The 27,247-nt window shown below is 36.8% G+C and overlaps 1 protein-coding gene across 1 annotated transcript in view; it reads right to left on the bottom strand.

Moving 5' to 3' along the window:
- CNTNAP5 (contactin associated protein family member 5) overlaps nt 1–27,247 on the bottom strand; it is a 914,769-nt gene that overhangs the window by 436,969 nt on the left and 450,553 nt on the right. Inside the window, exon 7 of the mRNA XM_060106110.1 lies at nt 16,265–16,408. Coding sequence (XP_059962093.1) covers nt 16,265–16,408 — 144 coding nt within the window. The remainder of the gene's footprint in view (nt 1–16,264; nt 16,409–27,247) is intronic.

Raw genomic sequence — 27,247 nt, forward strand, 5'->3', positions numbered from 1 at the left:
ATTGGATGAGGAAGCTACATCTTCTGACTCACATGGTGCTCTTTCTAATCAGGCCATGCCTCTTCTGCCAGATCCAGGGAAACAGAAACCATCAGCAGAGGGAGGCATCCCAAAGATCATCTTCTAATTTTCTATTTCTAGGCAGTTAACAGTGAGATGGTACTAGGATCTTTTTTTGTGTGTGTGTGTGGTACGCGGGCCTCTCACTTCTGTGGCCTCTCCCGCTGTGGAGCACAGGCTCCGGACGTGCTCGCTCACGGGCCTAGCTACTCTGCAGCATGTGGGATCGTCCCGGACCAGGGCACGAACCCGTGTCCCCTGCATCAGCAGGCGGACTCTCAACCACTGTGCCACCAGGGAAGCCTGGTACTAGGATCTTTTAATTATCTGTGAAAGTCATTAGGTGTGGAGAGGATCAGCCTCTCTTCAGAAGATGTTCCAGTGTTGAAAAGAGAAATGTTCTTCCTCACTGATAATCAGACCCTCCAAGTTTACCTTGGTTATAATCATCAAAACATAACATCCAACAGATATTTATTAAGCACCTACCATCTGTCGTGTGCTAACTTCCTCAATAGGGATTCAAATCACTCATTTTTCTTGTTATAAAAAATCCATGCACTTATTCAACATGTGTTGATCACCATTTGCAAAATGTAAGTTTATTTTAGTTAAAATTTAGAAACTCAGTAATGAAAGAGGGATATAAAACGTGCAAAAAACATATCACAGCAGTTGAGCATGGATTGGGTATCAGAAAGACCAAGGATAGAGACCAGGTTCTATCACTTACTGATTATATATCTTGGGCAAGTTGCTTTAATATTTTTCACATTTGTAAAATGAAACCACAAAAAATCCACTTCATAGGGTTATTTCAAGAATTAAAATAGATAACTATGAAAAATCTGGCACATAATAAATGCTCAACAAGTTATCATTTTTATTATAGAATATATGGATAACAAGGAAGAAAAGAAGTTACACAAAAGAATATTCCTTAAAAGACTGGAAAATCTTGGTTGGCATAGTATTGATGGTTACCTTTGTTGATGAGAAGTCAGGTGATTATTTTTCTTTCTACTTTTCTGTGTTTTACAAATTCCCTATAATCTGTAAACATTTTAAAAATTATTTTTCATATTCTTTTCCATTATCGTTTATTACAGGATATTGAATATAGTTCCCTGTGCTATACAGTAGGACCTTGTTGTTTATCCATTCTATATATAATAGTTTGCACCTGCAACATTATTTTTTAACCAAAAATGAAAATTAAACATTATTGTCAAGATACTTACTGGTTCACATGTTGGTTATTTAGTTCCACTGGTGAGAGGGCTGTGCTTTCCCAGAGCAGTGTCAGCCCTAATTATCTCACAACTCTTAGGAAACTTGGGGACCCACTACTTCCTATACAGTCTATGAGGACTGCAGGGATATCTGGGTCACAAAGCACTGAAATTTAATACACATGCCATAAATTGAGAAACCCAGGTTGTAAACACTTAATTTTATGGGTAAAAACAAACGTACACAAAAGATGCTTCAATTGTCTTAATGGTTTTTGCCAGTCATCACACTGAATTCAAAATCTGATAAAATTCACGTGCTTTCTAGTTTCCTGGAAGAATGCAGGATAGGGTTTTGCTGTTGTTCCAGGATTCAATATTATATTTGCCTATGTGCGTGGAGTGAAGCACATTCACACAAAGCCTACCTAGAACACTAAGGGCGTCTTCTGGAGCTGCCTGATCTTGCATTCACGTTGGGAAGCTGGCATTGAATGATCCATCCTCAGAGCCTCAGCTGTGGTTCTTGCAGTGTATTACACAAACGTAGTGTGCTTATAAGCCTCTACCATGTGGCGTGTATAACTGAAGTAAATGGTAGCTTTGAGGGCATATCCTCACCCTCAAATCTTATCAGGCACGAGATTTCTATCAGACACAGCACATGCGGCTTCTGTATGCTACATGCGTCCCTTTAGCCTTGTTCTTGATCTCAGAGTTGATTTCATAAAGCCTTAGTCAATCTTTTATTTTGCATTTTTAAATTATCATTATTTTTGAAAGATGTTTAGCTACTGCATTGTATTGATGCCATGAGGACAAATCTGAATGTTCTTCAGAAGACTTGCTTCCTTGGGTAAAGCAAGGCAAATTTTGGATCTTGTTACAGCATCAGGGAGAAAACTGAATAACAACTGGTCAGCATGGGGGATAACAGATAACCCCATGGGCTGACTTAGGAGTGGAGTGATGTGCTGAACTAAGATGTTAGAGAAAATGTAGACAGAAACGTGGGGAAATAAAACAATTTCAAAGGAGAAGAGTAAACAACATAAGAAAACCTTTAGGTGAAATATGAGACATTTTTGTGAGAATTGGGGCATCACAAATTTTCATCTGAGGGGTAAATTTTTTGGGTACTTCAAGTGCAATTCTACCTATAGAATGTTCTAAACTTTTTGAATATGACAGATGCTTTTTAAATTGTGTGGACCCATAAAAGAGAAGAGTTGTGGTTTCAGTATTCTCTATTAGCAAACATATAATGACAAAGTTAAATAAATGCTCACAAGAATCTGGACCTGTATTTGAGATTTTGCAGTGCTTCATACATTTGTGAAACAGGCTATTATGGTCTAAGCCTATGCTGAGGAGTCAAAAACCATGAACGTGCGTGTCCCTATTTGTCTTCCCAACTCCCTCTTCCTGACATCTAGGGCCTCTCATTTTCTTTTCTTTTCCTTTCGTTTCTTTTTTTGTCTCTTTTTTCTTTTTTTCGCTTTTATTTTATTTTTTGTGGGCAACAGTCATGAGCACAACAAATTGTCTCTTTGGAGAGGACCAAGAATTATCATTCTGTCAAAATTTGGGCTAGTTGCACACTTTTTTTAAAAATTTATTTATTTATTTATTTGTTTGTTTGTTAGTTTGGCTGCCCCAGGTCTTAGTCACGGTATGCGAGATCTTTGTTGTGGCATGTGGGATCTTTAATTGTGGCACATGGGATATAGTTCCCTGGCCAGGGATCGAACCCAGACCCCTTGCATTGAGAGCGTGGAGTCTTGGCCACTGGACCATCAGGGATGTCACTAGTTGCACGTTTTTATGTGTGTGTGTGTGTGTGTGTGTGTTTAAAGGGTACTTTGTGTTTATCCCCAAATTAAAGATTCTATCTCTTTCTCAAAACTGTAAAGAAAAAAGACAAAAAAAAATCAAAAGCACTTAGTGTTTATCTTTTTGTATCTAAAGAAAATAAAATGTGTGTGTGTGTGTGTGTAGGTGCAGAGGCATACATGTGTATACACACACACATACACATCTAACCAAGTACACAAGCACACACTGACTACGGCAGTTCAAATATGTTGTAGGGCCTCTCATTTTTAACCTAGATCCTAAAAGGAGGAAGAGATGAGAGGTGGTGACAGTTATCCACATCAAAGTTTTAGCTGCAAAGCCACTCTGCTTGTGTCCCTGGAGTTGTACCCTGTAAGCATTTCTCTTATGTCTAGGCTTGGTTGGTAGAGGGCGCTAGAGAGCCATTGCAGGGCCATGGCGTTTAGCAGGCACTTGTCTGGGTTCCTGTCCTAATGGATGGTGAGTCAGTGCTGCACAGGTGAGCTCCAGCCCACACATCTCCCACTGGTGGCAGCTTCCACAGGTGGCTCTCTCTGACAAACTTCTCGGCCATCTGCAGGCTGCAGGCTACCCTGGTAACGAAAGGTCAGATCTCAGCCTGCGAGGTGGGCAGGGGGAGCTCTCCTGGCCCCCACTTCCTTCTCTGTCCACCCTCTCAGCCTAGATGAAGTACGTGATTTTTCACACTCGCTATTTCTGGACCCCTTACTGTCATCTTTTATCCAGTTTAGTAGTTAACCACTTTGTTTTTTTTTTTTTTTTTTTTTTGCGGTATGCGGGCCTCTCACTGTTGTGGCCTCCCCCGTTGCGGAGCACAGGCTCCGGACGCGCAGGCTCAGCGGCCATGGCTCACGGGCCCAGCCGCTCCGCGGCATATGGGATCCTCCCAGACCGGGGCACGAACCCGTATCCCCTGCATCGGCAGGCGGACTCTCAACCACTTGCGCCACCAGGGAGGCCCAACCACTTTGTACTAGCTACTAAATTTTTCCTTTCAGACAACACGGACCTTGACAGATAGAGGTGTCTTCTAAATCCTGTGACAAAAGGTGAAGCGTTTCTAAGAAGCCAGCCCTGCTGTCCCACAAGGAACAGATACAGTGTCAGTCCCCTACTTATTCAGGGCCGTGGTGATTCAACAAGGGACATTTATGTAAGACTACCTGGAACGTATAAAGACAGAGAAAAAGTTTAATTTTACCTATGATTCTCCGAATCTGGAGCTTAGCTCTTGCCCCGCTGCCCGTGGATAGACTTCAGGAGTGTCTATATGCCTCCAAAATGTTATGCAAAATAAAATGTGTTTATAGCTTTCTTTATCTGCTTAAAGGGTGTGAGCCCCCTGAAATATGAATAATCACTGATCTAAAATCTTTAGGGTTGTACTCGTAGAAGGCCATTTATGTAACAGGATAGACATAATCCTAGGACTATGGTCTTCATGGGGAATATACAATGAGAAATGGTGAGTAAAGTAGGACAGTAAAAATCATTATGATGATATTAGTAGCTCTTAGTGATTCAATGCCTACATTATCCCAGGAGTCAAGGTACATATGTGACGTAGGTATGATGATTTCTACCTTGTAGATGAAGACACTGCAGCATGGAGAGATTAAGTAACTTTGTTCAGATTCTATAGATATTATGTGTTAATGTGGGGATTTATTCTCACTGTCTTCAGAGATCATAATCTCTTCAATACAGAGTGCCTTCCTCTATGTACATTGCCTGACCATCAAGTATTCAACACTATGGGTGACACAGAAAAAAAGATGCTTATTTTGTGAAACTTACACAATACTCAGAGTGATAGGAAAAACTTTTGCAAAGAGCTAGGCTAGAATAAAATACACTGTTTCTGAGTAATACTATGCCCCCACCTGGAGCTGGTGCATATACCATGATCTGGCTGGTCCTGCCTTCCTAAGAACTTGGCATTTTCTAAGAGGTGTCTTTTTCTTCAAAGCTCACAGCAATTTCCTACCCTTTCATCACCTTCATGAAGTTTTTCCTGACTGCTAGCTCTATCATTTTTTCTTCTTAACTCTTGTAAACTAGGTTTGAGTCTGGCCAATAGTGTGCAATGGCTGAAGGTATGGCAGTCAGAAGCACTTGCAGGTGGGCCTTGCAGGTGGAGGACAGGGTATCTAGTCAAAGTCAGAAAGCAGAAGACCATAGTGGGAGGGATGGAGTGGAAGTTTCGGATTAGCAGGTGCAAACTATTATATAGAGAATGGGTACACAACAAGGTCTTACTGTAGAGCACAGGGAACTCTATTCAATAGCCTGTGATAAACCATAATGGAAAAGAATATTAAAAAGGACTGTATATATATGTATGACTGAATCACTTTGCTGTACAACAGAAATTAACACAACATTATAAATCAATAACAAATTTTTAAAAATACAAAAAAAGAAAAGAGAAGACTATAAAAACAAATGGAGAAGCAGGATTACTGAGAGGTCTCAAGGTGGTAAAACGAACAAAAAGTGTCAAACCAAAAAGGCAAATGAGCAGAAGAGGGGTGACAATCAAAATGACAGCCAGGAGAGCAACAAGCAGGTATGAGGACCTGTCCTAGGTAAGAGCATCAGGTTTGGATTCTGAGTTCTGAAATGGTGACCTGGTACCCACTGTGTGCATGCTGGGGGCAGAGAGAGGTTAAACGTTTCCCACCCATTATGTGGAATCTAGAAAAATGATACAGATGAACTTATTTGCAAAGTAGAAATAGAGACACAGATGTAGAGAACAAACTTGTGGATATCAAAGGGGGAAGGGAAGGGAAGGTGGGATGAACTGAGGGATGGGGATTGACATATATACACTACTCTGTATAAAATAGATAACTAATGAGAACCTACTGTATAGCACAGGGATCTCTACTCAATGCTCTGTGGTGACCTAAATGGGAAGGAAATCCAAAAAAGAGGGCATATATGTATACGTATAGCTGATTCACTTTGCTATACAGCAGAAACTAACACAACATTGTAAAGCAACTATACTCTAATAAAAATTAATTTAAAGAAAAAGTTTCCCATCCATTGAAGGCAGGATCACTTTCTCTGAATATAGCAGATCCTCAATAACTGTATTTTGAGGATGGTGATGAATCAAGTGCTAAGTTGTATAAGTGTGAGGTTCACAGCAAGGAAAGTATAAGGGACCTGAGAGTTTGAAAGATGTCCTGGGGAGAAGGTGGGATCAGGAATGTGCCTGGACAGGGCCAGTACACAGACCAGATTCCATACTACTCCTTTCCCAATCCCATGATGAATTCTGCCGAGGAATCATAGCATCTTCTTCTACCCAGTCTGGACCTGGTCCCATGCTTCTTCCTAGCCCTGTGCTCCAGGAAGCCACAGACAATCTACTGAAGTTAACACAGGCAAGGCAGGGACACAGCAGGTTCACACTAGTACACCCTATTGGTGGTTCCAATTTTATAACTTTGAAACTTCCTAATTTTGGCTATTTAGCTGCAGAGCACTTAAGTATCTCCCTGGAATGTAGGAGTGCCTGTTTGGCTTCCAGTTCCCCTGGGCCTCCCTGCAGCAACTAAAGGGTCTATGGTCCACACAGCCTGGGGGCTCCAGGACCCTGCTACACTTCTGAGAGTCAGTGAAACATGTTGAGTATCACCCCGGTTTAAGATGTTGGCCCTACTTGTGAGCTTGGAGAAAGATGGTGAGTTTGTGGCTGAACCAACAGGGAGTGATGGAGAAAAGCAGCTCAGCGAATATGGGAGAAACACAGAATGAAAAGGCAAGGCATAGAGGAGGAGATGCACAGAGTGAATTCCAGAAAGAGTAAATATTCTGGGCCTGGCTAGAAAAGAAGTCATGGTCAGAAACTGGGAAATCAACCTATAGATGTGAGGAGATGATATATAAAGGATTCAAAACCCAAGCAGGAAATTTGCCATCTGTCTTGCAGGAATACAAGAGCCACTGGCTGCAGAGTTTCTGGGGAGGAACTTAATCCCTACACAGAACTCTCGGTTATCTCCTTAAGCCCAGGAGGAAGAGCTTGACAGCCAGTGCCAGAGACCGGACATGCTGAGAGCCATGTGATGAGTAGCAGCTCCTGCCAAGATCATAGCCATCTTGGTGTAAGGAGATAGGCTCCTCCCAGACACTCTTACCTCCGTTGCCATCTTTCTTCCTCTTGCCAAAGGCAAGGATTTGGCCTAAAGTTTCTACATTGCAAGAGATACCCAAGAGAGGTGTATTTGGCAATTAGCAAACCACAAGGGGCCGTTTCTGGAAGACCTGATAGATCATCTCCAATTCCCAGGTAAGCGGTGCTATTCACACATCTGCCAAAATTTCCCTTTTTTTTTTTTTTTCACCTTGACATGAAAGTCATTCAGGACCCTAGGAAAAAAGAGCAGTATAATAAAAATGAATAAAAGCTGATGGTGTAGTGATTTCCAACAGAGAGGGAAGAAGGCTGTGAATGACATGGCCACTGACTATATATCATTGACTTTCCCCAGTCCTGAGCATAAAGTATCTTTTAGCAGAAAGTGTGGATAATAACGTCTGCCCCTGCCTACCTCTCACAGACATTTCAGGACAGACGAACTAATATGACTGGGGTCCATCTGTCATCCTTCCATTTACTGCCCTTCTGGCATTACCATGGTGATTTGTGGCATAGTCTCTAAGAGAGTTCTTGAAAGAAGATGTCTTCAAAGGAAGGGACAGTCATGGTCGTTATTATGGGGGGAAAAGGCATAAAAGGAACATTCTCAGCTCATTAGTTGGAAGCTTTGTAGAGAAGGACAGCACCTGAGTTGATTTTGACTTTCATTTAGCTCCATTTTTCAAAAGGCATCTGCATATTCAAATGGCAGGGAAGCAGGAGATAAAACTGGTAGGAGGAGTGGTTCCCTCCTACACAGCGGGTGGGTATGGAAACTGGTACAGACTTCAACAGTATGAATTGAACCAAAAATGCGTAATAACTGACCCAACAATCTTCATTTCGGGTGATCCATTCTAAATTTCAGAAAATTATTTCAGTGTTCTGTTTGTAACCGCAATATTATTTTAGGCAATAAAAATTCAAACAACTCAAACTTTAATGTAGTAGAATCTTGAATGAACTGTGGTGAATGGACTTAATGTAAAATTCATTTGTAAAGAGTTTTAAAAGGTTTAGTAACAATTTTAAAGACACAGAAAATACTTTAAGAAAAACATTAACCATGGAAAGCAAGATATAAAGTTGTCAATAAAATATGGGTTATGTTATAGCAAATATACAATTAAAACCTGAAAATGAAATACGTGTAGATGAGAACAGTGTTTTTCTCTCTGGCTGGTTAGGTCTTCTGTATATTCCAAATGGCATCAATAACACATAGAAATGCATATTTTAAACATTCTAAAGATGTTTTCTTTAATAACATCAAATAACAATCGAGCTAAGAAACAGTCACCTTAGAAAAGAAAGTCGTAACACTGATTTAAGGTAGAATCATTTTCAGACAGGATGATGATTTCATTGTTATTTTTTTTAACTTTGTCACATTATTCCTTAAATGACCTTGAAACTATTTAGTTTCACTTTGCCCAAAGACAGAAAGAAAGCCACTTCTCTGGAAGCTAACAATTTAAAAATAATTTTTCCAGGGTATCAGGAGCATATGACCTAAAAGCAAGTGATGTGAATGTCAGACTGCTCAAATGGCAGGAAAGTGGAGACAGAAGACTCGATAGGTTAGCTGCTTTTTAAAATAATTCCTTCCATCAAGGGAATGCAACATTTATCATGGAGCATACTCACAGAGATGAAACGTGATCCCAGGGATAAGCTGAAGAGATTAGTTTTCACTAGACACTGGGAATTTTTCTCTGAGAGATTTTCATGAGCTTCTGGGTCACAGGCAGGTAAGAAAAAGGTTGCTGTCACTATATATGTGTATGTTCACGGACACATGCACGTACGCAGATGTGAATGTGTACGTGCTCTCATGTGTACACTTATCCTTATCTCTTGGCTTCTTCAGAGCTTTAAAAAATAAACAACCACACTCAACGAGTTGCACGGCAGCAGAGATGCAAACAGAAAACCACAACATTCACAAAAGTCCACTTAGTATGCCTGTTACACCCAAGTCCACTGGGAAACATCTTCCTTAAATGCATTATGTTAAAGGAGTCCATCATTTGACCAAATCTGGACTAAAGCTAGTCATTAAATTTCCTCAGATGAATGAGATCGATGTTTTCAATATATTTACCCAAAACGTGCTTCATGATTTCTACAGTGTGGGAATAAACTAAACTTCAGATTCAGGAGGCAAAACTTGAGCTGTCTCCAATCTATTTTTATTATTTGTTAGGGTCATAAAATGCAAAATCTCTATGTGAGTCATTGATTATATACTTAAGATGACAAACAAATATTGGTTTGCATGCCAACTTCAGTTGAATGGATTGGTAGAAATGTTCCTTAATAATACCTTCAAAGTATTGGGTGCTTACTGTGGACCTTACATTTTGTTAAATACATATTTAATCATCACAATAACAGGTTGAGGTAGGGACTATAATTGTCCCATTTTACATATATGAAGATACTGAGGTTTGGTAAATTGCCCAAGGTCTCATAGCTGAGTGAGCTGTTGAGTGAGATTAGGAATCTAAGTGATTTATCAACAATTATGTAACTGTTGGTGTTGCCAGGAACAGTGGATTGAGAAGACTGCGAGGCTTCCCTCTAGGCTGAGTGGAAATGCATTTGGTGAGGGTTTAGCAGTTTCAGCCATGAAGTTGGGGGTATCATCATACATGCTTTAGCCATCACCCATCCAGTTGTTTGGAGACAAAGGCACAGGAGCAGATTTACATGGTCAATTAGCTCCAAAGCCAATTCTATAACCACAGTCCTGCTAATGGCCATTTGCCTTTATCTCCCCTCCCACTGAAGGCAAAGTCAAGGTATATGAGCATTTCTCCTATGCCTTTCTTTTAAATTAGAAATAATCATTTTAACACCTACAATTAAGCCAACTCTGGGAGAGGGGATGCAACACTCCCAAAGGAGAGCTCCAAGAAAGCATCATTTCTTATGAAGTGGAAGCTATGAAATTAATCATTTTCAGGAAACTAGCAAGGCATATATTTCTTATATTACGTATATAATAATTCACATTACAGGTACTGTACACACACTTCAATGGGCCATTTATTTTCTGATTGTTTGTAATATGGTGCTGTGTTAGCATAGGGTGGGAGATTTGAGGAAGAATAGTGAGGTGCTTAGTTTTACTGCGTCTCGGGATGTGTAAGGTTGTCTTGTAGTCAAATCAAGCTATGAAGACTAAACTGAATTATCCCCATGGAACAGATGTTATAACTCCAGGGGGTGGGAAGGTCCCATGAGAAAGGAATGACAAATTGCAATGACGATGCTGCATAAATGCAGACTGCTGGAGAGATTTGTGCTGGATGAGGCCAAGGCTGGTGCTTCTAAGTCTTGAATCACCTTTTGTAATTGATGGGTATCACCTTACTCTTGCTGCCTGATTTGTGGATTCCTTGAACTTCCTGCTCAACTCTGAACTTCCTCACACTCCATAAATGTGAGAGAGTCTGTGAACACTGGAAAACGACAAAAACACCATCCCTCTCAAAAGTCCTTACTTAGCACAGCTGTGGCTTAGTGGCTTGGAACAAAGCTGATTTTGTAGCTGGTACCGTATTTTTGGGGAAACCTTAAGCCTGAGTAGGGGAATAGAAGAGTTTGTACTTGTAATTAACAGTGCAAACCATTCCTTCCCACATGGAATTCCTAAAGGAAAAAGATTAGGTATATAAATGTGTGTGTGTGTGTGTGTGTGTGTGTGTGTGTGTTTCTAGTAATAGGAATTTTCACCTAAGCAAGGAAACAGAAGCAATTTGGAAGAAAAATAATGGTTTTTTTCCCCCCTTAAATTGAGAAGCTTAAAACTAAAGGTTCTTTACATGCAAAGTAAAACAGTTTTCCTAAGATTTTTTTCCCCAAGTACATTAGTGATAAATGGATTCTTTGTGCTTCATATTAACGACACTGTCAATTAAACTCTGAGTAATAAAGTGTGGTAGCAAAGTTTTAGGCAGCTTGGTAAGTGCTCCAGTAGCTTAAAAATCAATGAAACATTTATTACAATTGTGGTTAGTGATTCTCTCCAAAAAGGAGATGATGAAGGCCACCAATATTCAGAAATTCATGTTTTTCTCCTTGTTCTCCCTGAGTTCCCCATTTTTTGCTCTGTATATTCAGTGACTTATTATTTAATATATCTTATCATTTAATACATTTTCTAACATGTAATGTATGTTTGGAGTTATTTTTATGAATGTTGCCACAGTATAATAGAGAAGAACAAATCTGACTCCATATTGGATCTGTTTTTTTTTTTTTTTTTTTACTTTAACCTTTGTATTCTACTGCTTTTGCTACAAGTTAAGAATGTTGCCCATAGCCTGAAACATACAGGATATCCCATTCTCAAGACTCTGAGCTTTAAAGTTATAACACTTTTCCATTAATATAGATAAAAAGTTGCAGAACATAGAATAACATTTGTCTTATTGGAAGGTTACAGGAATATCATGACCTGAACTAAGTGGATGGCTGCAAGAACAAAGGATTCTGACACCAAGAAGTTTGCACCAACCAGCCACACTCCCTCCCATTTTAGTATAAAAGAAGCCTGAATTCTAACTTGGAGAAGATGGTTCTTTGGGGCATGAGGCCACCATCTTCTCTGTCTGTTGGCTTTCCAAATAAAGTCACACTTCCTTGTCCCAACACTTTGTCTCTAGATTTTTAGGCCAATCATGTGGTGAGCAGTACAAGCTTGGATTCGGTAACAATAGGAATTGCAGTTATTTATATCTAAGGCTCAGGCTGTCACACTTTTGAGGCCCAGTTTTTGAACAATGAAAGTGAGCAATGTTTTCTTCAGTTCCTTGTGGTTTAAATTTGTTTCACCAACTCTTGTCACAATGAAGTTAGTGCTGTCCTGCCTTTCGGGTGTGTTGATATTCATGACATCAGTCTAAGCCAAACTCCTAGTAGTGTTTGAGCCCACCGTTTTAGCAGATTAAATTCAATGAAACAGGTATGTTATGAAATATTTTGGGGGAATAATATGGGAGAGTAATGGGTATGAATATGCTTTCTATGGTTCAAGTCTCCTTATCTAGACTCAAGCAAAATATCATTAGCAAGCTAGTGCTTAGTTTAATTAGATAATGAACAACTTTAGTACATGTGGGTAACATCATCAAGAGTCTTGAGCCTGAGCCAGGGACAACCCTTTAAAACATTACAACCATCAACCCAAGTGTGATTGTCCTCAAGCAAGACTGTTTCACACCCTGGAAATCAATAACTACTTTAAAAAATTGTGTTAACATATGGAACCTCCAAACATAAAATACTTATTACAGGTTAAACTTATCAAGGGAAAAGTAGACCTCAAGGTCATTTAAATTGCAGTTTGCCATGTAGTCCAATGACCAGATTGCAAAGAAAATCAGTATTTGCCTGTCAATTATAGGGTGGCCTCCTCTTATGAAAGGTTTTAAAATAATGTGAGTTTAATGGACTTCTGCTTCTGGGAAGATGGAGTAATGTGATTTCCTCTATTTCTCCCACCAAGTACAACTAAAAAACCCTGAACATTATATATAAAGAAAATTTAGGAAGACTCTAAATGGTGGAAAGAAGAAAGAAAGCATGTACTAGGATCTTGAGACCCAAGGTGCAATGTTGGAGGTTTCCCTAGATTTTTCTTTTGCTTCTATAGCCTAGACTTGCTGCTGAAGGAGCCAGCAACCCAGAGAGATTAACTGGGGCAGACAAAATATTAGCCCCCATTTAGAAGCCTCGTCTTTCAAATCCAAGGGCCAGGAAAGGAACAACAGAATAAGGCAGAATACATTTAGACAATAACTGCTCTATATCAGCCAACAAAAAAACTTAAAAAAAAACTATGGCCACACTACCATCCAGCCATACTGTAACAAGGTGCTCAAAACCTCCAGCCAGGGAGATGTCAATGGAGACCAAGTATGGAGCCTGGATTTTATTCCTTGTCACATAGTAACAAGCCTCTCCCCTTAGTATCAATGGTGACCACATGCCTAGTGGAGCCTTGATGTTCACCTCCCCCCACACCAGGCAGTAATGAGGGAACACACCCACTCCCTGCAGGCATGGTGCCAGAGATGGCTTGAGACAGTCAGAACTTTAACCACCAGAGTCCCCCCTCCAACACGCACATGCTGTGATGTCACTGGAAGTCACACAGAGAGGAGTAACAAGGTTTTCCTACCCCTCCCAGTCAGAGAGTATCCATGAAGAACTAGCAGGGAATCAGAATGCTCACCCCTCTACACCTAGGAGTAACAAGGAGCCTCCCTTGTCAATAGAGGTTTAGTGGGAAATCTGGATTCTACCGCTGCCTAGCAGTATTGAGGCAAAACCCACATTTCCCCTACTGGAACAGTGTCAGAGGAAGACAACTAAAACATAGGATTAAATAGGATTCATCATAATACCTAAAATGTTCAGGTTACAGTAAAAAATGTCTTGTTATACCAAGAAACAGGAAGATCTCAGATTGAATTAAAAAAGACATTCAGTAGATGCCAACACTGAGATGACAAAGATGTTAGAATTATTTGACAAATACTTTTAAGGAGTCATTATAATGAAAATCCTTCAAATAACAATTGCACATTTGAGACAAATAAGAAAATAGAAAGTCTCACTAAAAAATAGAAAGTCTTATTTAACAAGGAAATAGAAGATGTAAAGAAGAATCAAATGAAAATGTTAGAACTGAAAAATACAATATCAGACATGAGAAAATAATGAATGTGCACAATAACAAAAGGAAGGGAATAAGAAAAAGAATTAATCAACTTGAAACTCTAACAATAAAAACTACCTAATTTGAACAGCAAACAACATAGACTGAGAAAAATATGAACAGAGGAACAGGGACCTGTGATTTTATAAGGAAAGATCAAGCATTCATATCTCTGGAATTCATGAAGTAGATGAGAAAGAAAGTGACTGAAAAAATACTCAAATAAATGGCAGAATACTTCCCAAGTTTGGTGAAAGATGTAATCCCTCAGATTCAAGAAACTCAGTGAAACCCAAATAGGATAACCCAAAGAAGTCCACACCATGACACATCATAGTCAAACTTCTGAAAACTAAAAAAAAAAAAAAAAAAAATACTGAAAGCAGTAAGAAATAAATTACATCTTATCTGTAGAAGAAAAAATCAAATAACAGTGTATTTATTTGTCACCAGAAACCATTGAGTGGCTCAACATTTTTCAAGTGCTGAAAGAAAACAACTAGGAACCCAGAATCTTATGTCCAGGGAACAAAGGCTTCAAGAATGAAAGAGATATCAAGACATTATAAGATGAAGGAAAAGTTAGGGAATTTGTCATCAGTATACACACCCTAAAAGAATGGAAGTTCTTTAAACAGAAAAGAGATTTCAAAAGAAGGAATCTAGGAAAATCAGGAAGGAAGAAAGAACAACAATAAGCAAAACTATGAGTAAACACAATATACTTTACTTTTTCTCTTGAGATTTCTAAATTATGTTTGATGGTTGAATCTGTCACACATTTGAGCCCTAACATACCAACAACTTCAACAGCTGAAAAAAAAATACTGATATGATTCTAAAAATATAGGGAGAAAATAATAATTAAGAACATTATATAATAAACTTAATTAAGATAGTTATATAATAAACAGGGAAAGGTAAAGGAACTTAAAGGGATGTAAGGTTTTTACACTTCACTAAAATTGATGAAATATAAGTAAACTATAATAAATTATATGTATATAATATAATGCCTAAAGAAACCATTAACAAAAGCTATACATAGAGATATATTCAAACACAAGATAAATCAAAATAGAGTCCTGAAAATCATTCAAGAAACACACAAGAAGGTAGAGAAATGAAATAAAAAAAAAGAGAGAACAGACAAAAGAAACAAAAATATATATTTGAGCTCTAATGCATCAATAACTTTAACATTATATGTAAGTGGTTTAAATGCACCAATTAAAAAACAGAGGTTGACAGAGTGGATTAAAAATCATGACTGTACTATTTACTGTCTACAATAAACTCACTTCAAATATGATATAGGCATATATATTTATATTTATATATTTTTTCTTCCATTCTTTTACTTTTATCTCTATCTATCTATCTATCTATCTATCTAATATATAACAAAAGAAAGAAAGGTTATATTAATATCAGATTAAGTAGACTTTAAAGTAAAGAAAATTATCATAAAGTGAGAAGAACATTATATAATGATAAAAGGGCCCATCCACTAGCAACATATAGCAATCCTTATCAACACTGTGTTTGTACTAAACAAGAGAGCTGTAAAATATATGAGGCAAAAACTGATAGAACTGGAAAGAGAAATAGACAAATTCACAATTATAGTTGGAAATGTCCACACCATTATTGATCATCTACTATGTGCAAAGCACCAGTACTGTGAATGCAGTAGTGAAAAAGAAAAAGCCTGGTTCTCATGAAACTCATGGTCTATTGGGGGAAGACAAATACTAATTAATTAAATTTTTTTAACTTGACAGCATAATAAGTAGTACAAAGGGAATCTCAAAAACACCAAAAATGTAACCTCTCTTCTTCAAAATGTCCTATTTTTTAACAACAATAAGTAGACAAATATATAATTCCGAAGATATAGAATCTGTGGTTCTATTGTTGCACTTCCCAGGGATAACAAAGAGATCCATGTCAGTCCAGTGTAGACTGCAAACCCTGCCCACAGATGGCACAAGCTCACAGCCAGGAAGACAGAATTCTGTAGGTGCCCCTAATGTATTTATTTCTCCCCAAAACACAATTCACACCAATTCAGTCCCTGCTTTGCCTCCAGTTTCACCTGGGACTCTGATAAGACTTCCAAGAGTGTAATGTAAACATATTATGAGAAGGGGTCAAGGTTAGGATGGGGAAAGCAAGACTTATCCCAAAGTGTTAGAAACCATCAAGCTGAGAAGGATGCTGACTTACCACGGTGTAGATCTGATGCTTCCGCCTTTTAGCCAGGTCAATTATGTTTACTCCATTGTAGTAAAGGTTTTCGATACATCCGTGGAAGTTTTTCTTTAAAAAGGTCCCAGGTTTGCCTGGTACTGGAATTCCTCCAAAACTAAGCTTTATGAGAAAGAAAAAAAAGTCAACTCTTAGTTATAAGCTCTGAATGAACAGGAAAAGGAAAGTAAGCAAGTGAATTTCAGAAGATTCAACTGTAGCATGAGCCAAGTGGCTCAAATAATTATAGATGCCACTTGATTACACATTTAAAAGGATACTGATTAGGCCACGTAAAAATAACTATAATTGCTTGCTTTTTAAGAGCTTATTTTACAAAACTGTTTTACTTCCTTTCTGAACCCTTCTAATACTAAATAAAACAATAATTTACAGAAGGAGGAAAAAAAGAAAAGAAAATCAACATCTTTATATGTATCTCTTATGCAAATATCTGAGAGCATACAAAGAAAAACCAAGGGACAAACAAAATATACCACTATTCAGACCTAGTTTATTCTGCATTGTACCAAAAACACCTTATGAACACAGTTGTTCCCAAATTACTTTTATAAAGATGAAAAATAGGAAACAATTCAAATATCCCATACATTTAAATAAATGGAGGAAAAAATCGAGAATTGATATGATAGACTCCTATTTAGTTAATAATGATGCTGAGTAAACATTTGTTATAAAGTGGAAAATGGGTGGAATGTTGATTGAAAAATGCAGGAGTTATAACTGGGTATAAAGTGTGATGTCAACAACAAAACATGTGCTTACAATTTAGACTTGAAGAAATACACTGAACTATTAATGATAGTTGTCTCTGGGAAGGATATGGGTTACTAGTTTCCTCTACCACTTTTTTTTTCCAGTAAAAATTACTACAAATTACTTTTGGAATGGAAATATTCTTTCAAAAACAAACCTGATTTGGTATGAATATTCCTCCTATTATACAAGAGAAGCAGAATATTTTCTTTAATCATGTTTATCCCAACATTATTTAACGAGTAACCCAGTTTTTCTTCAATGCTTTGAAATGTTACTTTTAGCATGTATTTAAACTACTTGAATGCTTAGTGTATTTCAGGAAGATTTGTTCTCCCAATCATAATGTCTTTGCCTCATATGAATAGCTACAGATAAAGCAAAGCTTACTTCCAGTTGTCTACTTTTTTCCCCATAAGTTCCACACTATTTTTTAAAAATTGTTTCTTTATACATTGTAATATATGATAAAAGTGATTAATCCTGCTGCCTACTTCTATTTACCATTGTTTTACTCTAGATGATTATTTGATATTTTTGCCTTTAAGTTTAAAGTTTAATTTCAAAATAATTGTATTTAAAATAATCTGTTGGAATTTTGAGGATTTGTTATTTCCATAAACACATTTACTTGGAGAAGAATAAACATTTTTGAAATATTTCGTCTTCCTATACAAGAACCCAGTGTCTTTTTCTATTTTCAAAATATTTTTGGTAAGGCCCTTCACTTAAGGTTATTATTTTATTTCTCTCGTTCACATATTCATCATTAACTTAATTCCAGTGAATTTCAAGCATTTAAAAATTTACATTGTATGGAATCTAAAAAGCAAAACAAAACAAAAATGCGAACAACTCATAGATAAAGAGAACAGATTTGTGGTTGCCAGAGGTGGGGGAGTGGGGAGTGGGCGAAATGGCTGAAGAAGGCCAAAAAGTGCAAGCTTTCAGTTATAAAATGAATAAGTCACTAGATGTAATGTACTATGTGGAGATTATAGTTAATAATACTGTATTATATATTTGACAGTTACTAAGGGAATAGCTCTTAAAAATTCTCATCACAAGAAAAAAGTGTTGTAATTATGTGTGGTAATGAATGTTAAATAGATTTAGTGTGGAGATCATTTTACAATATACACAAATATCAAATCATTATGTAATACATCTGAAACCAATATAATGTTATATATCACTTATGTCTCAAATTCCAGTGTAAATTAATTGTTTTCATTAATTAAACATTTATCAAGTAAATTATATATGCATCCTATTGTTTTCTCCATCCAGATACTCGTATATTAAATAATGTACATTTTAGTTAATTTCATACAACTTTTCAAAGAAATAATCAGATGACATATTTAAAACACTTTACTCTTTTCAAGCCAAATTGTATACATTTTTTTGTTTCACTGTCCTGATCAAAACTTTCTAAAATATAGCCAAAACTTTTTGATCAACAATAAATAAGAATTATGGTATAGAACTTTGGAAAAAAGCCAAAAACAAACAAAAAGGAACAGTACTTTTGTATATTTCCCAGTACATAGAATACTGATTCTGAATCCACATCACATTAGATATCCTTTAATCTCATTTACACATAAATTATTTAGTTGCTTATTTCTTGTTTGTTTGTTTGAAATGAGAAATGAATGCTCGGTTTTATCTATTGACTGGTCTTTCAAAAATTCATGTGACAGAATACAAGGTATTTTACACTTAATCTATTGATGGGTTGAATTATATTAATAGATCAGAAATTAATAGATTCTCTTTGATTGAACCACACTATTTGTCTTCAAGTATATGTGCTCATATTTTAAATAGTAAATGAATTTGAGCTCTAGTTTTCTTCTTTTGCCAAGTGTTTAGATCATGCCTAAATGTGTCTCTGAGTAAAACTCTGGGAGTTTTATCTTTGACTCTATTTAAAAATGACTCATAACTCTTGAGAAATATTCTGGAAAACTGAAAAAAAAATGAACCTGTTAATTCCACAAATACTTTGTAAAAATACTGCTCTGATAACTTCCTTGTTGACTTATTGCAGTATTCCAATGTTTTCAGTTTGAGTCATGTGGATTTAAAAAGATTCACTTCCCTTTTGTAATTGTATAAATCAAATTTATAAGGTTAAAATAAAGTTGACTATTTGTTACTTTAGTTTATTTTTAAAAAAAACTTTATTATGTTAGAGCAGTTTTAGTTTCACAGCAGAATTGAGAGGAAGGTACAGAGATTCCCACATAACCCCTGCCTCTACACATGCACAGGACCCCCCGTTACCAACAGCTTCCACCAGTGGTTTATTTCTTCCAACTGGTGAGCCTACAATCACACATCATCATCACCCAAAGTCCAGAGCCTACATTACAGTTTACTTTTGGTATTGTACATTCTGTGTGTTTGGACAAATGGAAAATTACACGCATCCACCAGTACAGTATCATATAGAATAGTTTGCCTCCTCTAAAAATCCTGTTCTCTGACAATCCATCCCTCCCCCAGCCCCTGACTCCAATCCCTGGCAACCACTGATCTTTTTACTGTTTCAATAATTTTGCCATTTCCAGAATGTCATATTGTTGGAATCATACAGCATGTAACCATTTCAGTTTGGCTTCTTTCACTTAGTAACATGAATTGAAGGTTCCTCCATGTCTTTTTATGGTTTGATAGCTCATTTCTTTTTAGTTATGAATAATATTCCATTGTCTGTATATAGCACAGTTTGTTTATACATTCACCTACTGAAGGACATCTTCGTTGCCTCCAAGTTCTGACAACTATGAATAATGCTGCTGTAAATATTCATGTTCAGGTTTTTGTGTGGATATAAGTTCTTATTCTTTTCTATAATTTATATAATTATAAATATATCACTATATCTAATTTATATATAATGAAAATTTTATTCTTTTAATTTTTTTGACCATCTTCCTCAATTTTCAAAAAAAATAATGTTCTACTTCACTCAGCTGTGATTTAGGAAAATATTAGTCATGGGGCAATATTGAAAAGGAGAGAAGAAAATAAAAAACATTTCTTTTAAATAGCAAAAAAAAAGCATTTGAAGGATCTGGGTTAGAGCCTTTTCTAAGTGAAATAGTATGGAGGATAGTATATATTATAAAACTGTAATTTCCCATTACATGAAAGGAAAGCAAAACTCTTTCTAGTCTGGGTAGAGGATGTTAGGAGAAAATTGGCAGAGATAAGAGTTACATGGTGTGGGACCTGCTCTTTGGGTCTCTCTGGGAGATTGAAATTTGATGAGGTTTGGGTGAATGAGGACGGAGGTCACAAGATAGATTTTGGAAAACACAGGGAGTTATTTCTCCCCTGATTCCTACAACAATGATGACTGTAAGCCCATTAAAGAGGCTTCAAATTCAGCATGGCCTCAGAGCAAAACTTGGCTGGAAGACAGACAGGTTAGCAATGGCTATGAGAAGTAGCAAATGGAAGTTTCTGAGAGCTGCTTCTTAATGGCCTGATCACTGAAGCACTGTGTGAAGTAGGCTACTGAGGTCCCCAGGGCTGTGAGAACAGGATGGGTAATATGGATGGACTGAGGATATAAGTGTGTCAAAGGCTGGTAGCTGATACGGAGGTCCAAGTGTCCAGGTGACTAGACCTCACAGCCTAAGCCCATTGCAGGTACCATGAACAGCAGCTACAGTGGCTGACACTTTACTCCCATGCTGGGCTATCCACAAGCCCGCAGACAGTGATCTGCCCATGGAAGCAAAAAGGAGGAGCAAGAAGAAACCCCAATATAACCCAGTATTTATACAATAGTACAGTAAGTTTTAAATAGGCATTAACTAGTTATCATTCATCAACATGGTTAGATTTTTCTGCTATCAGAGGAAGCAGGGACCGATACGCATATTGAATTCAGGTAGGGAGAAGAAGCAAAATTGCATTTCTGCACGTTTGAGTATGAGATTAAATTTTTAACCTGTTTTATATTTTAAATTTTTCATGTAGTTGAGAACTTGAGGCTATAATTGTACTACTGAATTATAGATTTAGTTCATTTAGTTCATTATCAGATTAGTTAGAATGGAAAAACTTGCTTCATATATTACTGATTTTCTTTCCTGCGTATATAGTACTGATTTTTCTAAATACTTCATAAACACTTGTAGGCTATACTTGGTATATACCTATTAATTTTACATTAATAATTATATCCATCAGATCATTTGCATTCATAATTTTATCTGATTTATCAAAATTCTGTGAATGAAAATCAAAATCTTGCTCTTAACTATGTTTCTGTCCATCAAGCCATCCACACAAGGATCACTGTTATGCATGACTGGGATGGTCAAATGATTATAGCAAATGTTTGCAAAAATTGAACATTGATCATATTCAAGCTCTTCTCCTGCTGAGTTCAGTTGGCATCTGAGTCTCACCCAAGTTCCCAACACCGGCTTTTCTCCTTGAACTCTGCCCATTAGTTTATTCTTCTAGCAACGTAACTGGAAAACCAATAACCACTTCTTTCAGCCTTGTTCTTGGGCCTCTGAGTCCCAGAAAAGGGCCTCTGAGTCCCTACAGCTCATGTCAGGACAGTGTCAGTCAACATCTAACCGCTAGAAATGAACTGTTTTGGTTTTTTGTATTTGATTGATATTTTATTTCACATATATATATATATATATGTATATATATGTTTAGTATAGGTGTTTTTAATTAGAAACCACAACATTTAGTACTTTACCATAGCCTTTATCTTTTTATCTTAATTTTTACTTTCAGTGGTACTAACTTTTCTACCTGTTTTCAGTTTACATAAATTTAATTGGGTATCTTTGTCCCCAGTTCCAACTTTAAAAAAATAATCATTTTGGTGTTTTCTGCCATACATGTGTTAATTGAAAACCACATATCATATGACTGGTGTTTGTTTATTAAGCAAATATGAGACTACTTACCACTTGAAGGAATTTAGAAAAAAAATTTGAATAATGCTATATTCTTTTTTTTTTAATTCTTTGGGGTTTTTTTTTTGGGCTCTTTGGGTCTTAGTTGTGGCACTTGGAGTCTTCGTTGAGGCATGCAGGATCTTTCATTGTGGCACAGGCTCTTCATTGTAGCACGTGGGCTTCTCTCTAGTTGCGGTATGCGGGCTCTCTCATTGAGGTGCACGAGCTCAGTAGTTGTGGTGTGTGGGCTTACTTGCCCCACAGCATGTGGGACCTTAGTTCGCTGACCAGGAATCAAGCCTCCGTCCCCTGCATTGGAAGGCGCATTCTTTACCACTGGACCACCAAGGAAGTTCCTAGAAAACTTTTAAGTGTATTGCTATAATTATAAAGATGATCAATATTGCTTTATTCTACTGTTGTTAATTTTTGATTATTGTCTCTTTTATGCTTTTTGCTATGTAGACTGTGTAATGTTTAGTCTTTTTTTTTTACATCTTTATTGGAGTATAATTGCTTTACAATGTTGTGTTAGTTTCTGCTATATAAAAAAGTGAATCCACTATACGTATACATATAGCCCCATATCCCCTCCCTCTTGCATCTCCCTCCCACCCTCCCTATTCCACCCCTCTAGGTGGTCACAAAACACCGAGCTGATTTCCCTGTGCTATGTGGCTACTTCCCAGTAGCCATCTATTTTACGTTTGGTAGTGTATATATGTCCATGCCACTCTCTCACTTCGTCCCAGCTTACCCTTACCCCTCCCCGTGTCCTCAAGTCCATTCTCTACATCTGAATCTTTATTCCTGCCCTGCCCCTAGGTTCTTCAGAACCTTTTTTGTTTTTTTTTTAAGATTCCATATATATGTGTTAGCATACAGTATTTGTTTTTCTATTTCTGACTTACTTCACTCTGTATGACAGACTCTAGTTCCATCCACCTCACTACAAGTAACTCACTTTCATTTCTTTAGTCTTTTTAATAAAATGACTTGGAAGATAATCCTGTGATTATCTAGCTTTTCAAACTACAGTTTTGGATTACTGTCTACGAAGCCCAGATTTGTTGCGTTTTTTTCTCCAACCCCAACTTGTTTTGAATTTTGATTACTTAAACTATTATTATTATCAATTAATCTGCAAATCTATTTTTCTACTTTGAAACTCTTTTTTTAAAGAAATTCTATTTTGTGGCAATTTGTTACAAAATTGCATAAATTTTTGAGCTGTATCAACATCCATCTTTAGCCTTTCACAGTGAAGTGGTTAGAATCACTGTTTCAGGAGCTTCTCTGGCTGGATTTAAAACTGGATCTGCTCTTCTGTGGGACCTTGGGTAAAATACCTAACTGCTGTGTGATTCATTTTCCTCATACATAATATGATATGATAATACTGATCTCATATAAACAATGTAGCTTGATAGAATTAATGTGAAAATTAAAAGATTTCCTACCAAGGACGTACTGTATAGCACAGGGAACTATATTCAATATCTTGTAATAATAACCTATAATGGAAAAGAATCTGAAAAATAATAGATATATACAATAGATATATACATATGTATATATGTATATATACATATGTATATATATGAATCACTTTGCTGTACACTTGAAACTAACACATTGTAAATCAACTATACTTCAATTAAAAAAAAATGATTTCCTACCCTGAGACATTTTGAAGGGCTCATGGCATGTAGCCTTTGCTGCTTGCAGGATTTTTCTTACCAGCAGCAATTTCTCAGTTAAGAGGTTCTTCCCAAACAGTGTTTTGCAGACTTATTTTCAACAATTTCTGAATAAAAACTATATGGATACTAACTTTGCTAATATTTTACAGTCTGAAGTTTGCTATATTTTACACTGATGTTTTACATCAATAGCAATTAAACTGAGTAACTTTTCTTTTTTGAATTAATAAACAAACACACATTTTCTCTGAAGTCTTTTAGAAGTTTCCTTCTGGTTTTCAGATTTTCAGAACACTGGAACTAAATATGTTGTGTCCTCCTTTGAAAAGGTCCTTTGATCATTTCTACCTTGATATTTATTTGAGAGGAAAAAAGAAAAAAAGAAAGAGAGAGAGAACTTGCTAGAACTATCTGATCAGTATCTATTTTCAATGAATTTTTTCAAATTTAGGAAAACTGGTCATTGAACTGTTGAGTGTCAAATTCTATGTAACTTGTTCTTTGGGTAGGAGGCATATTTCAGGCTCACGTTCTTCTGCATTCTTCTTATTCAGTCGGCATTCTAAGAAGTATTGTTTATTTTTGTTTATTTATTTGATTTCCTAAATGTCTACCCTAAAATTACAGAGCTTTTCTCAGTTACTTCAGTGGTTGTGTTGTATAAACTGTTCTCTTTAACATCTCACAAATATATCTCTATTGTGTTTATAATTGTCCCTGTACTTCCTTTAAACTTGAATGGGTCTCCTTGAATTAATCTTTGTTTTAAGTCAAGCCTAGCTGTAGTCTACAAACCTCTTCTTTCACTGATTTGTTTGTCTGGGACACTGATGATATGATTTTGCCTTTCCATTCAGACTCAGGCATATTTCATCATGGGGCACATACTGATGGTACTGAATAGAGATTATATTTCAGGGCACATCATTTGCATGAAGTAGCCCAAAGGCATTCAGTATAAGCATCAGAGAGCTGGAAATCCAGTTTCCATTAGATCATGGGCTCCTATAACACAAAACAGTTGTGTCACTATAAGGGAACCAGATGCCCTGAGCCAGTTCTCTCCAGATAGCAATATGACAAATTCACATTTTTTTTAAAGTCCTTGCTTAAGGGACATCATCTCAATAATCCCTACCCTGATCAACATATCTAAAGTTGCAACCTGTTTCCCTCAATATTAGAATTCCCAATCCCATTACCTAGATCTATTTTTGTTCTTTCTATAGCATTTGTCATCTTTCTTACCATGTAATTTATTTACTTGTTATGGGTATTGCTTATAGTTTGTTTCTCCTGCTAAAACACAATCATCACAAGTGTAGGTGCTTGTTCTTTTCATGGACATATTCCAGGCACATAAAATGATGCCTGATACATAATAGATGCTGAATAAATATTTGTTGAATGTTTTGGTAAATCTCTCTAAAAAAAGTTTCTCAAGGACACAGACCACATCTTGTTCATTTTTGAATATTTAATGCAAGAGGTATGACTCAAACATAAAAGATTCAACAATTAATTGTTGAATCAGATCAAAAAAGAGCATTAGCAATTTACTTCTAAAACCGCTTTACCTTATTGTCCTTTTTTTGTCAATGTGGCTGCTTTCTTTTCTTACTTTTCTTATTTGTTTGCTTTTGGAAAATTGCATGGTGAGCCTTTTATTGATCTTAGTGGTCAACAAAACCAGGTGTTAGATTGTAAAGTTTCACTCACAGTCTGAGTGTCTTGGTCCATCTGGGAACCTGGTGGGTTTTCTGGTGTCACAGGTGGGCTCCAATTGGATGAATCCCAGGAGAAAACACACTTTGATGTTAAATGTATGAGGTCCTAGAAGCTGCCACTCTCTTTTCCTTTGATCTCATTCCTCTTCTATTGTCTGGAATTTGCTTGTCTCTTTTTTAGTCTTTGATGTTACTTTTCTGGCAATGAGTTCATTCCTCCTTATTGGGTTTTTTCTCTGGCCCTGTTTGAATTTGAGAGTCTTTTTGTTCTAAAGATTCCTTTTCCTGTCAGACTTGGATTTCTGATACATTTGAAGTTTCTCATTAGTGAGTATTTGTCTCACTTTTGTTCTGATAGCCTATTTTGTACTGGAAAATATATGAAAAAGGATGCAAACGGCTGTCTTTTTTTTTTCCACACTTTAAAACTTGCACCAGCTTGGTGTTTGTTGAATTATACATAGAGATCATGGCCCTTCTGGAGGAAGGCTGTCAAAGGTAGATGAATTTCTGCCATTTCAAATGAGACCAGAAATTCCAATTTTCTGATGGTACCTCTTGATTTTTAAATATTGGCCTGAATTCAAATAGTTAACAAAAATACTAAATGGGCCAAATAAGATGAGGGTAGTCCAAATTGTTCCCCGTATGACCAACTTTTGGCTTCTGCTCGACTGTTTGGTTTGATCAATGACTCAGATTGGAACTTCTTTGGAACTTCTGATCTCTATAACTCTTAAGGGGGTGTAGTGCATATTATCTGTTATTTTTGTCCCTACTTTGGGATTATATATTGAGATGAGGTGACTTGTTTTCATATATTCACTTCTTTATTCCTTCTATACCCTATTCTTTCACAAATTCCCAGCATCCCTTTATTTCTGCATGATATAATTGTTCATTTCTGTTTTGGGAGGGAAAAGAGTGAGTGCTATCTGACCCAGATGCAACCCTGCGTTGAATAGGAGGAAGCATTGATTCTGACAGCAACTCATTCATGGCCATGCTTCCTGCCTGTGTTTCAGGTCCACAGCTACCCACCTCCACCCTGGCTTTGGCTCCTGACCCAAGCCCAGCTGTTGCTCCTTACACTACAGTTGAATTTGGCCTCAGCATCTCTCTTAGATAAGGTTTTCTTTTAGTAATAACAATAGTGGCATTTCAATAGGCACATGAAAACATACTCAACATCACTAACTATTAGAGAAATGCAAATCAAAACTACAATGATGCACCACTTCACACCAGTCAGAATGGCCATCATCAAAAAGTCTACAAGCAATAGATGCTGGAGACAGCGTGGAGAAAAGGGAACCCTTCTACACTGCTGGTGGGAACATAAGTTGGTGCAGCCAATATTGGAAACCCCCGATTTCCAGCCAATATTTGAAACCCCCAATAGTTTCTCAACTGTGGAAACAATATGGAGCTTCCTTAAAAAACTAAAAATAGAACTACCATATGATTCAGCAATCCCACTTCTGGGCATATATCAAGACAAAACTCTAATTCAAAAAGATAAATGCACCCCTATGTTTATAGCAGCACTGTTCACAATAGTCAAGACAAGGAAACAACCTAAATGTCCATCAACAGATGAATAGAAAAAGATGTCTTACATATATACAATGGAATATTACTCAGCCATAAAAAAGAATGAAATAATGCCATTTGCAGCAACATGGATGCAACTAGAGATTATCATACTAAGTGAAGTAAGTCAGAAAGAGAAAGACAAATACCATATAATATCATATGTGAAATCTAAAAATCTAAGATATAACACAAATGTTTTAAAATAGAAACAGA

This window comes from Mesoplodon densirostris, chromosome 8 (genome assembly GCF_025265405.1).
Source record: "Mesoplodon densirostris isolate mMesDen1 chromosome 8, mMesDen1 primary haplotype, whole genome shotgun sequence".
In the NCBI taxonomy this organism is placed as follows: Eukaryota; Metazoa; Chordata; class Mammalia; order Artiodactyla; family Ziphiidae; genus Mesoplodon; species Mesoplodon densirostris.